Source organism: Cavia porcellus, unplaced genomic scaffold (assembly GCF_034190915.1).
Source record: "Cavia porcellus strain 051 isolate PalLab524CR breed Dunkin Hartley unplaced genomic scaffold, mCavPor4.1 scaffold_33, whole genome shotgun sequence".
NCBI lineage: Eukaryota > Metazoa > Chordata > Mammalia > Rodentia > Caviidae > Cavia > Cavia porcellus.
Window position 1 is genome coordinate 14,872,162 of NW_026947516.1, and position 16,494 is coordinate 14,888,655.

A 16,494-nucleotide genomic window follows, 5' to 3' on the forward strand; every position below is an offset into this window, starting at 1 on the left:
TGGGAAGAGGACCACTGTCTCCACTTTTACAATGATCTCTTCAAGTTTCCAAAAAGATGCTAAGAGATGCTTCTGAAACATTCATGAGAGCTAGATCAGATTTCTTTCCCCAAATGAAAAGATAGAGTTATGTTACTTTTAAAAAGTTTAAAAGAGGATTGCCAAAGACAGAAGAAGACATGAATAGCATAACCATCAGTAGGTGCTTGCTAAGTCACCTTCAGTCCCTATTCCTGTATCTTCTTTCTGTCTGGGGGTTCCCTGTGCTCCCTGTCTATAGCTTAGTGTCCAGGACCTCTCTTCTCGGTGCTGATTGGATTCCGCCTGGCCCCTCACCATCTGTTTTGTCCCACTGGGTGACTGGCATGCTGCCAAAGAGGGTGGATGGAACCACTGTATTCACCATTGTTGTAGACATCAGGCCGAAACCATAGGAATATTTTAGCACTCAGGTGTTTATGATCCCCATGTACGATGGACCCCTGCTAAAGAAGTTATGTTTGGCAACAAGTAACAGAAAAAGCCAACTAAATGATCTCGTTTACTAGAAAAAGTTGGAGGCAAAGCAGTTCCATGGCAGCTCAGCAAGGACACAGTCTCTGCCATTCTCAGAGTGAGGATGCTTTTATTGATTTGATTTTTTAAATATTTATTTATTTATTTATTTATTTATTTTTGGCAACAAGAATCAAACTCACAACCTTGTGCTTGCCAGGCAGGCACTGTGCTGCTGAGCTATATCCTCAGCCGTTAGCTTTATTCTTATGCTAGTGGCCTCGTAGTGGCAATATGGCTGCTTTGGCTCCAGCTGTCATTCACACATCAAAGGTAGACAAAACTCAGTGGAAGGAAGTGGCACTAATGGATGAATACCATTTTATAATGTAGCAATATCTTTCTCCAGAAGCTCCACCCCCTCCAGTGGAGTTCTCTTTATATTTCTTTGGCCACACTGATCACATGGCTACTCCTTGCCATAAGGGAACTGGAAAAAAAAGATAAATACCTGGTTTTCCAGCCCCCGTGTTGAGAATAACTAGAGAAAAATGGGTCCAGGGTGGCTTTCAGGCAGCTGATCAGCAGTATCTGCCATATATTTTAATATAGGTCTTGTGGTCCAATGACTGTTATTGAGGTTATTTATGCATGGAGGGTTCTCAAAAATGGGGTCTTTTACCCTACTGACTCAGACTGACAGTTTAAATGAGCAGTTACTTCGTACCCCATAGAGATCAGCCAAGTGACACAAAGGACTGGCCCAAGAATACACAAGAAGAGAAAGAGATGTAATCAAAAAGCTAAATGTCTTACTTACAGGGTCAGTGCCTCACCCAAGCAAACAGACTATGGGCAGGATTCACCAGGAGCCATCAAGTCACTAACATCTGCTCTGATTCCTTTGGGCTTTCCACTTGGGACTCACATACAATAAAACTTGTCCTTTAATGCTATTCCACATGTTGCATCCAACATCTCAGAATCCAGAGATAGCTTCTTAGCATGTATGCCTGACATCTCAGGAGGGACAGGCTAATTCTGGTCTACTCTTGCAGACTCTCGGACCTGTGCCAAGACCAATTGCCAGTATGGCTGCGAAGACACAGAGGAAGGACCTCGATGTCTGTGTCCATCCTCAGGACTTCGCCTGGCCTCAAATGGAAGGGTGTGCCTAGGTAGGACGGTAGGAATGGCCTCCACTTCTACTTCTCCTGCCTCGACTTCCCCTTTACTGAATAACCTCTTTTTTATATATCACTGCGAACTTCCAAGTATATGAGTGTGTGTCCATTTCTAACAGGTTGTTTGCAGTCATTTCTGCTTATAAATATACTTGTGGATGCTAAAAAGAATGTTTCTCTAGTATTCTTCATTCTTCATTGCCTGATGCACAGTGGGGGAAAAAAAGATAAAAATAATTTTATTTTAGTGTATTTGCCCTGCATGTTTTACTTCAAGTACCATCTACTAGAAGCTCCATTATTCATATGTCATCACTTGGTGAGTAAGATTTTAAGGCCTTTGAGCGATATTCTAAGTTCAAGCAAATATTCTCCCAGAAAAAAAAAAAAAACGTATTTACATATCTTTGGACATACCATTAGTGAAAATAGCATATACCTTCTATGTTGTTTAATTTAAATTAGCAAGTAACCAATTTCACCAAGAAAACTTGCTCTAAATTACGTAAGCTAAGTATTCCATAGTTACTTTTGACTGGAGAAAATAAGCAGACTAAATCAACAATATTAATCAAGGACCATACAAAGCCTTCATTTAATGAAACTTTAGGTTTCATCAAATCCATGGCATAGAACTACAGTCTCTTGCTCTCCTTTGTCTTATTTCGTATCTTAGCTTTGGGTTCCATGGAAGTTGAGCAGAATAGTTGGTACGGATACGATCTCAGGAAACACCCAGTGGAGGAACAGACAAGTGACTCAGGGAAAGGATGACACTGGTGCCAGGTGACTTTAGTGAACAGGTTAAATGAGCTACAGGCACCTCTGGGAGATGGGGGAGGCTGCTCGAAGCTTTTCCGCCAGGGCAAGGGTGCTGGGGTGACTCTGTCAACTTCTGCCCTTCACTAATGGGGGGCTGCTCCAGAGCATGACTCCCCAGTACTCCCAGCCTGGCCCAGATGGAGACTGAAACAGAATGTCACAGGTCCAGCGAGCAGCCTACAGCAGCTATGAATACTGAGAGCTAAGAGGTTATGGTTGAGGCACCCCACGTGGCACCCTGGGTGACTGAAACACTATATATCTTGTGATTCAGTTTGCAAGTCTGAATTATGATCATCCACCAAACTGTACATACTTATAATAATTGCACCAAACACACGTAATATTTAGATGAAGTATAAAGCCTCTATAAGGAATATCAATCCAAACCTGAATGTTGTAAAAGTTCTTAATCTTAGACTCAATATCAAATAGCCATATGATTTAATAATCTTCAAAGCAATAGAAATATTTTTCAGTCAAGGTGCTAGGCATTTATCCTAAATATACAGAACTGCATTTAGTATGCTCAACCAAATAGGTCCTAAATCGGTTGAACACTTTAAAAAAATATATGTGTAAATTAAAAATGGTGTCTTCTCTTTGAAAGTAATTGAAGATTGAAGTAGAACCACAGCATTTAATACTCTTTAGTAAAATAAGACTCATAGGACAAGGCTGAATCTTAGCCAAACTGAATCCAAATTTCTACCCATTGGATTTCTTGCGTGCCATTTTAGCCAAAAAGGAAAGAGGATGGGCATGAAAGTGATCACTGAAAACACTTTTGGTCAGTCCACTACTTGTCATTGTAAGAATGCAAGGACAACAATAAGCCTGCACCAGCTTGCACATTTAACTACAGTCTGGAAGGACAGCAAAATACCTAGTTGACTTGATGTACGAAACTTAAAGCAGAGATTGAATTAGTGACCAGTCAACACAGCTGTCAGCCCCTCAGTAACGTCACTCTCAGTGGTAGAAGAGGACCACACCTATTTTGGGCTAACATTGCATCATTACACAGTCACCATTGCCCACCATGTATGTAGAAGTAGATTCCTCCACGACCACATTTCTGTGTTTTGGGTCAGTTCTGCAGTAGGAGGAACTTGATAAGGGGCTATTTTTTTCTACAATGTAAATATTATTGGGAGAAAATATTTATTCACTTACTGCACATATGATGTGTGAATCTCAAGTGCCAGGCACAAGCCCCTTACCCCTAAAGAGTTGGGGTCTGACATCAGAGCAGATGCGACTATAAGTAATGACATTACAGGGAAGAAACGCTGCTAAGAAAAGATGTGCACGGAGCATAAAGACATTAAGGGAAGAACTGGGTGTAAGCCTGGTGGGGATCTAGAGTACTTCCTGAAAGAAAGGATACTGGCATCAGATAATCAGTTCCTGGTAAGGGGGCTGCGCATGCGCATGTGCATGCGCATGCTCATTGCATGCTGGGGCTGAAAGTGCAGGGCTATTTTTCTTGCCATTGCTGACACCTTCTGGTTCTACACCCTAGACATTGATGAATGTGCCTCTGGTAAAGCAGTCTGCCCCTTCAATCGGAGATGTGTGAACACATTTGGAAGCTACTACTGCAAATGTCACATTGGGTTTGAACTGAAATATAGCAGTGGACGATATGACTGTGTGGGTAAGAACTAATGGCACCTCTTTGTTGTTTCCTCCTACCCCCAAGCCTATTAGCTTTCTATGCAGATATTTTGATGTCACTTCAGTCTGTCAGATGAACAGTCTGCTGTAGTGACCAGCTTAATATAGAGGCTTTTTTTTTTAAGTTTCTGTCATTTAGGGACTCCCTCCAGTGACAACACATATGAAGTCAGGTCAATAAAGATTTAAGCAATATAGTTCTATTGTAGAGAGGGATACATCTTGAGATGAGTTTTGTGGGATTGGTTTGGTTGTCTCCAATTACATATATAAAATGAAAATGATAAAGCAATATTTGTATTTGATAGAAGGAAGACTAACAAGATCTTGGTGATCTGTTCATAGCAGCTTCCACAAGGGTGGCTTTAGAAAAATGAATGATGACAAGGACACATGCTCTTTCCTCTCTCTTCTTTCAGTTCTTACATAGCTTGAGCTCCAAATAAAATGTTCCCTTCCCGCAGTCACCAAAATCACTCGTTGATAAAATTCTGATACCTATCAGCTATTGACTTAAATTTTGTGAAGTAAAATATTTTATCCTTTAGAGAAGGGACCCCAAGTCTCAATGGCACAAGAGGTGGGGTGTTTGGAGAGGCCCTTAAAAGCATTCTCCTTGGCCTTGTTATATTGTTCTGTTGTGAAATTTGGGCTCCCTCTAGATTCCCCTTTACGTACTTGTGCATGTGAACTTGTGTAATAAAGGTGTGTTCATGACATGGAAAGCTAACTCTTTGGAAAAATAGGATTTCTTTCAACTCTATGCTCAGGACTTCACAGGATATGTCTTGGGTAGTCATGTTGGGGCAACACTGCCTTAATTGTGTTTGAATCATCTTGTGAAATATCCACAGCTCTTCCCTCCAAACTTCTCAAACACAGCATCTGTCTGAGACAGGCTCAGAGTATCCATGTCTGTCATGAACTCTGTTCCCATGCCCTCCTGCAGATCCATCTAGTTCTGTGTTACAGAATGTGTGCTCCCTTGCTGACACATCCAGGGAAGTTCCACAGGTTGAGCTGGAGACTTGACACTGAGCAAGGCTCCAAGGTTTTCAAAGTGAGCTCACTTTATGGCTGGATAAAAAACAATAAGCCATTTTATGTGCCATGTCTACCAATGCGTAGATAGACAGCAGGATGGAGAGTGGAGCAAATGAACCTCTCATTTGGGTGGAATTTGGCAAATTTTCCAGCTCTAAATCCAACAAACGAGCTCAGACCAGCCTGATCCTTTCTTCCAGGAGGCTTTGAACAAAATACCTATGCCTCTGAGTTCTGATGATGTCAGTGGTTCCTGGCTAATCTTGTCTTTTGTTTGTTAGGAGTTGCAAGCCCTTCAAAATATAGAATTTACTTTCTGATACTGTTATTTAGTTCTAAATTAGACAGATGAAAAAATTAAGAAAAAACCTTGAGTGTGTTGCAGATTCCCAGGCCAGGAATGAGTAAGTGGGAGGTGGCATGGCTGCGAGGAGGTGAGCTGCAGAGTCGCTCCTTGCCACCAGGCATGGTCAGGCAAAGCCAGGGCTCCCAGCCAGCACTGCTCCTTTTTTTTTTTTTTTTTGGTCTTTTTTTCCTTTTTATCGGTACCAGGGATCGAACTCACAACTGCCTGCTTGCAAGGCAGGCGCTTATGCCGCTGAGCTAAATCCCCAGCCCCTAGTAGTTTTTTTTTTTTTTTGGTAAACAAAGTTTTTTTTTTTTTTTTTTTTGTCTTTTTCCTTTTTATCGGTACCAGGGATCGAACTCACGACTGCCTGCTTGCAAGGCAGGCGCTTATGCCGCTGAGCCAAATCCCCAGCCCCAGCACTGCTCCATTTTTGGGCAGCACTTGATTTGCTGATGGTGTTCAGTGGTTTGTCTTGGAGTTGCGCGAGTCTAAGTGATAGTGTCCCAGTGAACCCTGTTATCATAAAGTTGCTCACTGGGATGTTCACATTTTTAGATATAAATGAATGTGTTGTGAGTATCCATGCATGCAGCCCCCATGCCAACTGCCTCAATACCCAAGGATCCTTCAAGTGCAAATGCAAGCAGGGATACAAAGGCAGTGGATTCCAGTGTTCTGGTAAGTAGCATCTGGACATGGTGTTTTTGCAATAGCTTCTTCCCTTCATTTCTCTTTGTCTCTCGTCTCTCTCTCTCTCTCTCTCTCTCTCTCTCTCTCTCTCTCTCTCGCAATTTAACTCTGCCTCAGCCTTGTTCCTTTGTGAGTTGGAAGACATTTCAAATACTCACTAAAGTTGTAGTCACAAACTTAAAGAATAGCAAAGGTCCTTCATATTTTTCTGGTCACAACATACTTTCAACTACTCAACAAAGACATTAGGCAGAACACATTGAGGAAATATATCTGTCAGGATAGCCTAGGGTATCATGCAGTAACAAGCCATCCTTTAAGTGAATCAGGACATTTTCCAGAATGCATAGTTAAAACAAAGTATGTTGAAGCAGAGAGCATCACTTCCTCACAGTCAAGCCTGAATTCGCTTTTCTGATGCATAGTAAAGTGTTCCATTGTTCTTGCTGGTGACTTCTTTAATAATTATGAGTTAAAACTTTAAATTTATAATCCAGGTATACAACTATAAAATGACACTTTCTTGTTGTTAACAAGAAAGGTCTACTTCTCACGTGTGTTATGTCCAAAGAAAGTTTTCAGGAAATTGCTTTTCAATATAGTTACTTAGGGACACAGGTTGACAGTGGCCTGGCCACTTTATGGCATTAGGACACCAATCTAAGGCCTTATGGTTTGTTGCAGCAAGAGAAGAATAGTCAGTCATGTATAAGATCTTATTTAAGCTTGGAGATGTCTGAAATCAGAGGGCAAAAAGCCCTAATAATGCCAGGTGTGGTGGCGCATGCCTGTAATCCCAGTACTCAGGAGGTTGAGGCAGGAGGATCATTGCAAGTACAAGACCAGCCTGGGCTACAAAGTGAACTCAAGGCCAGCCTTGTGTCAAAAAGACACACAAAAAAACCCTAATAATCCTCTCATACACCATGAAAGAGAAGAGAGCTAGAAATCATGGTGAACCCCTAGAGTAAGACAGCTGTGGTCGCAGTGGCAGGCCCTCCCCTGGTGAATGGTGTCTCCTGGCATCTAAAGTGTCCTAGGTTTATCCCTCCACTCATATCCCTGGTAGCACTGCCTCACTGTGCTCCCTTGTTTACTTCCCTGTCTCAAATATCTCATGCACCCCTTAGCAGAATCCTCCCATATTCCACCATGTACGGCTGCAAATCATACCCTGCCCTGCGTCATTTGCCATGCCCCCATGTGGTCAATGTTCCTGATCATACAAACAGCATCCACTTGCTCACACAAAGATGAGCTGTGTATACCATGATGGGCATTTAGCTGCACACTCATAAAAGCCCATGGTACCCCAGTGGGCTGTGGCTGAGTGCCACTGAGAATCTAACCAAAGGAAATGACTCTAGAAATCAAGCACTGTGAAGAACTGCCAAAGAACAGGGCAACCTGCAGACTGGGGAAGAAATAGTGTGGAAAAGCGTAAACTGTGCCTGGAAATATTTTAAGATATGTGAAATAAAAGTAGGTAACCGTGGCAGATTAAGACCAATGGGTGGATGTTAGATTCTGTCTTCAAAATGACTGTTAGGAATCCAAGAAGGGAGCAGGGAGTCCCACTGAGTAGACACTCCATGACCACAGGCCTTCAGGCTCGGGGCTCTGGGTGGGACTCTTACGATGACGTAAGAGTAGGATTAAGTGACTGCTCAGTCACCAGCAACTCAATACTGTGGTGTCTAGCCTTCTGGGCACAAGTACCCAATGGTGTGGTGCTAAGAGAGAGAGAGAGAGAGAAAGCCAGACAGGATAAGGAATACATCAACCTCCCATATTTAATGAGTGCTCAGGAACCTATTGCCCATGCATCTTCTGATGCCACCAAGTTTGAACATGTGCATATGTGCATTCCAGGCCTGGCTTTAAACCTTAGCTGTGCTTCGCACTGGCTGGGACCTCTAGCAGGTTTCTTAACCCCTTTGAGCTCAGTGTCTCCTATCTATAATGGAGCTTATGGTAGGCCTGTTGTGGGTACTTATCATGGGTCAGGCCACTGTAACTCCAAGGAGGCAAAGTCAACACTTCCGTGTCTATCCCTAGCCATGGTACAATGGACTTTCCCTGCTTTTGGCCTTAGGGCTTTCTCTATTTTTTATATTTTTCTTTCAAATGTTAATTTGTATTAATACCTTTGCAGTATATAATGATTATATTCCTCGTGGGGAGTTGGTACATGTGCATAACACGTCTTCATTCTTTTTAGGATCTTTGCCCCCATTCTTCCCCGCTCTTTCCATGGCTTGGTCCCCTTTCCTATTTACTGAAGATCTATCCTGTTCCTTAGTACCTATCTTTTGTTTTTCCTCTTTAATTAACTATCCTTTGAATTATTCATAAAAGAGAAACCATTGGATATTGAAGCTTGTGTGTCTGATTCATTTCACTTAACATGGCATCAAGGCACACCCATTTTCCTACAAATTACCCAAATTTATCCTTCCTTATGGCACAGCAGTACTTCACTGTGTGTAAATGCCACATTTTCTTTAACTATTCATCTGTTGTGGGGCATCTAGGCAGTTTCCAAGATTTAGCTAGTACAAGTTGTGCTGCTATAAGCATGAGAATCAGAGCTCTGTCTGAAAGAGAACTCAGCACCCTGATGCAGCCCAGACACGGGGGGGCGGGGGGCAGTTGACAGCTGAGGGAAACCTTCAACCAGTGTGGGACAGGCATCTCTGGATAGACACCCTGCCTTCCCCTTCTGACGGTAGAGCTATTCTAGGGCGTGTTCTACATTGGATCCCAGATGTTCCTAGTGGGACTGAGCCCCAGTTACCCACAGTGATTACCTCCCTATCAAGACACCATCTTTTGGCTTTTCTCTCTTCCTGTCTCACTGTGCCCTCTCCTCTATTTGTGCCTCATGGAATCACCTCTCAAATAAACCACGTGCACCCAAATCCTTGTCTCAGGCTCTGCTCAACACTAAGACAAATGCCTCTTCCCAAAGTTCATCATGAGGGTTAAATGAGAGAGCTTAGTTCTACTGGGTATATAGTAGATGCTCAAAAAGTTAGCTGTAGTTACTGTTATTAGTACCATTTCAATCTTCTGTTAAGAGCCAGCTATTCAGCTCTAAAATGCTATAAAGGCAAATGCAAAAATGCTGTGACACATAGTAGCACCCTAGGGAAGACACCTCTTACTCTAAGTGGAAACCTCACTTCCACGTGCCCTCCCTCTACCCCCAGGTCTAAGAACTGAAGACATTAGAAAAAATTTCCAAGAGTAAACCTGGAGTCATCTTCCTCATCCTTTGATCCCTGGGCCACAATAGTGTGTTATTCATGCCCCCAGGAAAACAACTGCTTTCAGCATGCCACTGGGTCACAGTATGCAGCCCGTGTCTTCTGTATAGTAACCCAATGCTTTGAAATTAAAATTTCACATTAAGACAAACATTTTTTCTTCTTCATTTTTGCCTGTGTTTGTTTGTTTGTTTGTTGTGAGACAGGATCTCGCAATTAGTATAGTCTGGCTTTGAACTCACTGTATCTCAGGGTGGCTTACAACTCACATAGATTCTCCTGCTTCAGCCTCCCAAGTGCCAGAATTACTGGTGTACGTCACCATGCCTCGGTGGTGGTGGTGGTGGTGGTTTCACAAATATTTCTTTTGTCAAGAAAACTTCCGTTTTTCCTTGAGCATACAACTCTAAATATATTTAGGGGTAAAACAAAACTTTCTTTATTCCTTGAAACCTCAAATTTACTGTTCTTTTTGACATGTGCAAACAGCATTTTGTTATTTATCCATTCTGCAGCTGAAGTATTTCTTTAGTCTTTCACTAGAATGTTTATTTAAAGGAAAAAACTATCTTTGAGTCTTTCACTTGTTGTCCAGCCCTTTTCCTTTTTGCTTTCATTCTCTGTGAAATAAATGACCATATTTCTGCTGAAAATCAATTTTAACAAACCTATTACTTAAAGGACACTAAAAAGTCTGCTCTTATGTTTGTAAAAACAAGTTATAAAAACAAAAATAAGAGAATTGCTTTCAATTAACATTCAGCATCATAAAGCATGTTGAAATAGATTCATCTGCCCATGAATTGCTATTATACGATATAAAGCATTGATGGCACAATTTTTTTGGATGATGCTGGGGATAACACCCAGGGCCTTGCACGCGCTAGAGAAACACTCTGCCACTGAGCTACACCCTACCCCTGCTATGTGGCTTTTCTCATGAGCTTGTTGTTTTGAGAATCCGGACTCTGCACTGTAGTAATATTACTACACCACCTGTACCCAAGGGAAAAGGCACCTTCCCTGTAAGTATGTCTATTTTTAACTCTTCTAGGATACACGAGTCTTAGTAATACACCACTAGACAGTTTGGTCTTGGTTTGACAGCAGCTATATTTCATCCCAAGAAATTAAAAACTTAGATAAAACCCAATTAGGGGAGTAACACTCAATTTAGAAAATGAAACTGTGTCACTGAGCTACCAGGAGCACAGCTTTTGGGATCAGATTACTTTAGCTTGACTCCCAGATCCCCTGGCTTCCCGCCTGTGGACTGAATATAAATGATTTATCCTTTCAGTGCCTCAGTTTCTTTGTCTGCAAAATAGGAATATTATTTTGATGATTAAATGAAATGATCCGTACAGAATGAAGACATGTTCATCTAAAGGGGTCAACTCTAGCTCCCTGGGTCCCACAATTCAATAGATCCTCCACCATGGTTAAGCCTGACCTCCCAGGAGCGAGACCTCACCTCAGATCTTGGGAACGTTTTTCTTAGCAGATGATAGTGGTCTAACAACAAGTGAACGAAGGTCAAAGTCATATTCCTCCTAGGTAGGAAAATCTCACTTAACAGTGATCTCCATTAATAAAGCCTTACCCCAAAGATGTGAAATTAAAATCAAGATTTTCGGATAGGTAAATGTTGTAGACATAGCAGGTATTTACAAAAATCTCTATTCCCTCCCCCAAAATATAAACTTCAAAACTGGCCCATGACCTGAAGACTTTGGCACTCCTTGTTTGTGTGTCTGAGTTCTCAAACATACCAAAGATTTTCTACTGTAACTTCCTCCCGTATGTTCATATTCCCAAAGAAATGATGCAATAATTAAGAATTTCGAAAACTCATCAGTCATACATATCAAGTGATAAAACTGAATCCAGTTATGTATATCAATAGACTGCAGTTTTATTTTTGTTCAGCTTTGGCTTTCTCTTTGCATATGAAGGGAATGAAATTGTTGATACAAAGGTTATGGTGCTTTGATGGGTTTGTTTCTTTTTTTGATATGAAAATTTGAAACTTCAAAGTGAAAAACTAAAAGCAGATGTTTAGGATTGCCTGTTGTAAGCTCAAATCCTCTCCTCATTATTTATTAAAGGTTTTATGTTAGTGATTGCACAAAGCTAATTTGCAGGGAATGAGTGTTTCCTGTTAATTTTTCATGCTGAGTACTGGGATATGATTCAGAGGACCTTAGACAGAATTACACAGTGGGGCCTCCAGAGAAAGGTCGATGTGTGACCAGCACATTATAATCAAAGCTGAACGTGCAACCTGTGGCAAAGGAGCTCAAGAGACCCCATGAAGGTCAGGAACGTGAGTAATGATGCATTACTCCTGTGAGTACTGCTTGATTTCAACTTATAAGTACAGGTTGTCACAGTGATAAATAACCAGGACATTTCACTGAAAATAAAAAAGTTGCACTTTTGTCCTACTGACCCTTAGATCGATGTCAAAGGAATGTACTAATTAAGAGCATATTTATTTTCAAAGCATTTTCTTTTGATTATTCAAAATATTGTTAATGTTTCTTTGTTTATGTTTCTACTACTTTGATACAGATTGAGTGAGGCAAATGACAAAGAAGGAACAAAGCAGGAGAAGAGAGTAAAGCATTGCCAAGAAAAAAATCCTAATAAAATCCCAACACAATTTTTATAGTATTACTTTAAGCATCAGAAATGATGTCTTCTTCCTTCTCTCAATTTCCTCTAAAGTCTAACCTATATCCAAGCAGGAGATTTGAGTGCATTGACCCAAGTGTTTACAAACCCTCTGCTTAGCGTTAGACCAGCTCATACCTATAGGTGTTATAACAGGAAAATTTATTAGGTTTTTAAAGATCAATGTTTTTAATTTTTTAAACTGTTACTTTTCCACACCTATTAGATATTCTTAATTATTATGTATATGCCTAGAAGAAGGACATGTATCTTTGAATCATAGACCTTGAGGCCTATGGATAGAGAACCAATATAGGGAAAAGTAACCCTGAAAGCAAGAATACAGGAGAATCAGGAAAAGAGCCATTCATATGCTTGACTCTCAGTCCTAGCTCTACTCCCAGCTGCTGAGTGACTTTGGGCAAGTCACTTACCATTACGTAGTTGCCCCAGCTACAAAACAAGAATATTGAGATTAATGACCTTGTTCTACCTTTTCAGTTCTTCTACACTAACATTACCCCCTCCCCAGAGTCCCTGACTCACTACAGGCTAGGAGTCCCTGACTCCTGTCAATCTAGATGTATGATTTTAAAAGCAACTTAATTTCATGGCCACAAGTAGGAAGTGGATATAAAATAGTATATATAAAAGGTTCTATAAAAATTCAATAAATGAAATCATTTAGGTTTAAATAGTGGTTGATTGAGTTTTAAGCACTTAAAGAGGAGAAAGTGGGAGGAAAGGATATCAAGTTTGTGTACAGTGAACCGGAAGCCACCATGTTCGTAGGTCACAAACAGCACATTACCGACAATTTATATGGTTCAACTTAATGCTGCCTGGCTATATTGTTTGAATATCAAATTTGAACAAACTCCTGGAGTTCCTTAGACAATATCAGGCTGGTGCCAACATGAAAGCAGAAATATTAGAGGGCCTTGGAAAAACTCCATTGCTTTGAGATCTGTAGTGCAATTGAGTAGCAGCAGGTATTTTACTAGTTTCTGAAGCAACATGGAAGTGTTTAACAAAAAGTAGTGAAGGTAACCACCATAACATTAGAGCTGCTCAAAACAGATGCAAATATAGCTTCCTAAAAATCTCACATGGTGGAGCCTCGTATGGGTTGATTCTGGAAGCACGAACTTACAGCGCTTCCAATGTGTTCTGCTGTTTAATAGTGACCTATTTGTCAGCCACTAATTACTGGTACTTCTCAATTATTTACTTTTTGTTTCAGTTATCCCTGAAAATTCTGTAAGGGAAGTCTCCAGAGTGCCTGGGACCATCAAAGACAGGATTAAGAAGTTGCTTGCTCACAAAAACAGCATGAAAAAGAAGATAAAAATGAAAAATGTCACCCCAAGACCCACTGGGACTCGCGCCCCTAAGGCTACCTCAGAGCCCATCAATTATGAAGAGAGTCTTCACAGGGGTGGGAACTCCCCTGGAGACAAGAAAGGGAATAGAGAAAAACTCAAAGAGGGACTCAAGGAAGAGAAAAGTGAAGAGAAGGCCCTGAAGAATGACGTGGAGCAGGAGCGAAGCCTCCGAGGAGATGTGTTTTGTGAGTATCACATTTGTTATTTTATACATTTCATGAAGGATGAATTGTGCTTCCTCCTGACAAGTGGAAAACTAGATAGTTTCACACTTTAAGTAAAATGGGTTGGGGCTTACACACTAAGAAGCAGGCATCTCTCAGTGCGAGGCCTAGAGATGAATACCTTCTGCAGGTGCCAAACCCAACCTGCTGCTCTGGGAAACAAGCAGGCCAAATCCTGTTCCCTCACCTGGGTGCTTCGCGTTTGTTTGGTGTAGCTCCCCCATTCCTCTGACAGCATGGGAAGCTTGCTGGTCCTGAAAGCACAGCTGTCTGGCTGTCAGGCACCCCGCATCAGAGAGACTGTCACTGTGTGGATCTACCAGGCTCCACCTTTTCACTTCTCAAAGTCAGTTGTCACAGCCCAGCTCTATGAAAATGGCACAGTTGTGCGGTTATGCCTTTAAAAGTCAAAAAAGAAAACCAGAAGGGGAAAAGTGCTAAGGCAGAGTTTAAATTCTCTGCATGAACTAGGTAAGCACCAATTTCCTCTTTTCATTGGTTGCTGTGCAGAATCCACCATAAGTCTTAGCCCCTTCAGGAAGTTTCCATGTTGACTCAACCTGGATCTCAACTTGAAGACTCCGTTGCCATCTCCTGTTGCTCCCTCTAATATTTTGCCACGTCTGTTCTTGGCTCAGTGACTGGTGACCATATGTACAAATGTCAGTTGGAATAAACCAAAGGACAAGTAGACACAGGCTCACCAGTACAAGTAATAGCATACCAGTGATGTTAGCTCCCTTGAAAGTCTGCAGGAAGTACAGCTCTGGAAACTGGTGAGAAGGGATGTGTGTAAACAATTAGCTCACTAAGAGAACCTCTAGAAAAAGATGTTCTAAACTGGTACGCTGGCACCAATGTGAATGACTTGGAAATGGCAGGGGGACACTGCTAGAATACTCGCTGTGATTGCAATCCATGATAAGGCCTGCTTTCTCAGGCATTGGATTTATTCCTTCACAGCATATAGGGGTATAAGTTTTTCTTAACTGATCAAGTGTTCTTTATCAGCTCCTAAGGTGAATGAAGCAGGTAATTTGGGTCTGGATCTGGTCCCAAGAAAAACGCTGAGTTCCAGACTGGAATACAAAGGTAAATAAAGCTTTCTCGCACTCACTGCCCCATGTCGTTTTCATTTCTTCCTAGGATGAGGTGGTTGTTTTTGAATTACTGCTGCATACATAAAAGCCCAAGGAAAAAGTCATTGCCTCATGATGCACAGTACCAGGATTAAAATAATAGGCCTTTGCGTGATTAGTACCAGTAATTACAATGCTGTAATGTTTTCTTCTCTCTGTTGCTCCCAAGTTGAGGCAAGCATTCTATGTGGATAGAACATCAACTCACTAAGTGTATGTAAGGAACTATTTGGGCCCCTTGGAATCCCCAGACTGATTGTGCTTTTTACTTTACTTTTTATTCCATGATTCTTAATGGAGCACAGAAAGTGGAAAACGCTGCCCTTGGCCACAGCCTCGTGATCTCAGCAGTCCTTGAGTAAGGAGTGTGTGTGGGGAGGTTCAGTCCCAGTCAGAAGGCTCTAGTGTGCACTCAGACTCTCTTGCTTGCTCTTTGCCTTGAGCAAGTCACTTAGACATACTTACTCTATTGCTTTCACTCATGAGAGCAACACTCCTCTCTTAGGTGCTTAGACTGGTTTTCTTGGAAATAGACCCGAGACAAGAACTTGGGTGCCAGTGGCTTATGGAGGTAATGACTCTGGAAACAATGGATGGGTACAGAGAAGTGAAATGGGGAGAGAAGGAGTCAACAAAAGGGTATGTTACCAGGCATATTTCCACGGTAGAGACCCAGAGCTCAGTCCCATTGGGGAAGTCTGTGAGACAGTGTAGCCCACAAAGCTCAGAATGATCCTACAGGAGGCCTTAGGGACCTAGAGTACATGCACCAAGTCCTGTATGAGCTTGACTGAAGGCCGCTCTGAGGGAGTGCTGCTAAGTCTCCGGCACACATTGCCTCCTGTGAAAGCAGGGAAGGGCATCACTGTGGGAAGTGGACCTGCATCCCACTTAGCTCTTCTGCAAGGCAGGAGAGCTCCTGGATTCCAGTGGGACTCCAGTTCACATCCAACCCCAGCACTTACTGGTCCCACCCAAAGGCAAGGAAACAGAAGTATCTGTCTAGCATTTTCTGTCCATCTCTGCTTGAGGGCTGTCCCCAGGGAAAGAAATCACCAGCATTCTAGCACACCTGGCTTGGGCCGAGAATGCTCCAGCCCCACAACACCCGCACACCCAGAGCTGTAATTGCACTAAAGAGCCACATGCCTACCAGGGAACCTAAGTACTGACAGATGTTGGCGTGGCACCAACAGCATCTACTTTAAGGCTGGCATGGGTTAAACCAGAGAAAGGATTTGAAAGCATTTTGCAGATCATTGTTATGCTAATGAGCAAATATGCTCAAGAGACCAAAGTCTTGAGTTTTACCTCTTTATGGATAGGTTAGCTATGTAATACCCCATTATCTCACTTTACATGCCCCATTAATTGTGCACTGAAGAGCAGGAGGAGGGAGTTTGGGATAAATGTGCCACCACATAAACCAACTGAAAAAGTGATGTTCCATTGATTTTGGGATGGCAACACCAATACCTCAAACTACGAAAGCACTCATAAAAAATATTGATGACTGAAAGCAAGAATTGTCATTTTT

The 16,494-nt window shown here is 41.9% G+C and overlaps 1 protein-coding gene across 2 annotated transcripts in view; it reads left to right on the plus strand.

The window, feature by feature from the left end:
• Positions 1 to 16,494, plus strand: part of Egfl6 (EGF like domain multiple 6) — a 59,298-nt gene that overhangs the window by 27,023 nt on the left and 15,781 nt on the right. For both annotated transcript variants that reach the window (XM_013144886.3, XM_003463028.5), the window contains exons 5-9: positions 1,554 to 1,673; positions 4,027 to 4,161; positions 6,130 to 6,252; positions 13,453 to 13,779; positions 14,830 to 14,910. In XM_013144886.3, coding sequence (XP_013000340.1) covers positions 1,554 to 1,673; positions 4,027 to 4,161; positions 6,130 to 6,252; positions 13,453 to 13,779; positions 14,830 to 14,910 — 786 coding nt within the window. The remainder of the gene's footprint in view (positions 1 to 1,553; positions 1,674 to 4,026; positions 4,162 to 6,129; positions 6,253 to 13,452; positions 13,780 to 14,829; positions 14,911 to 16,494) is intronic.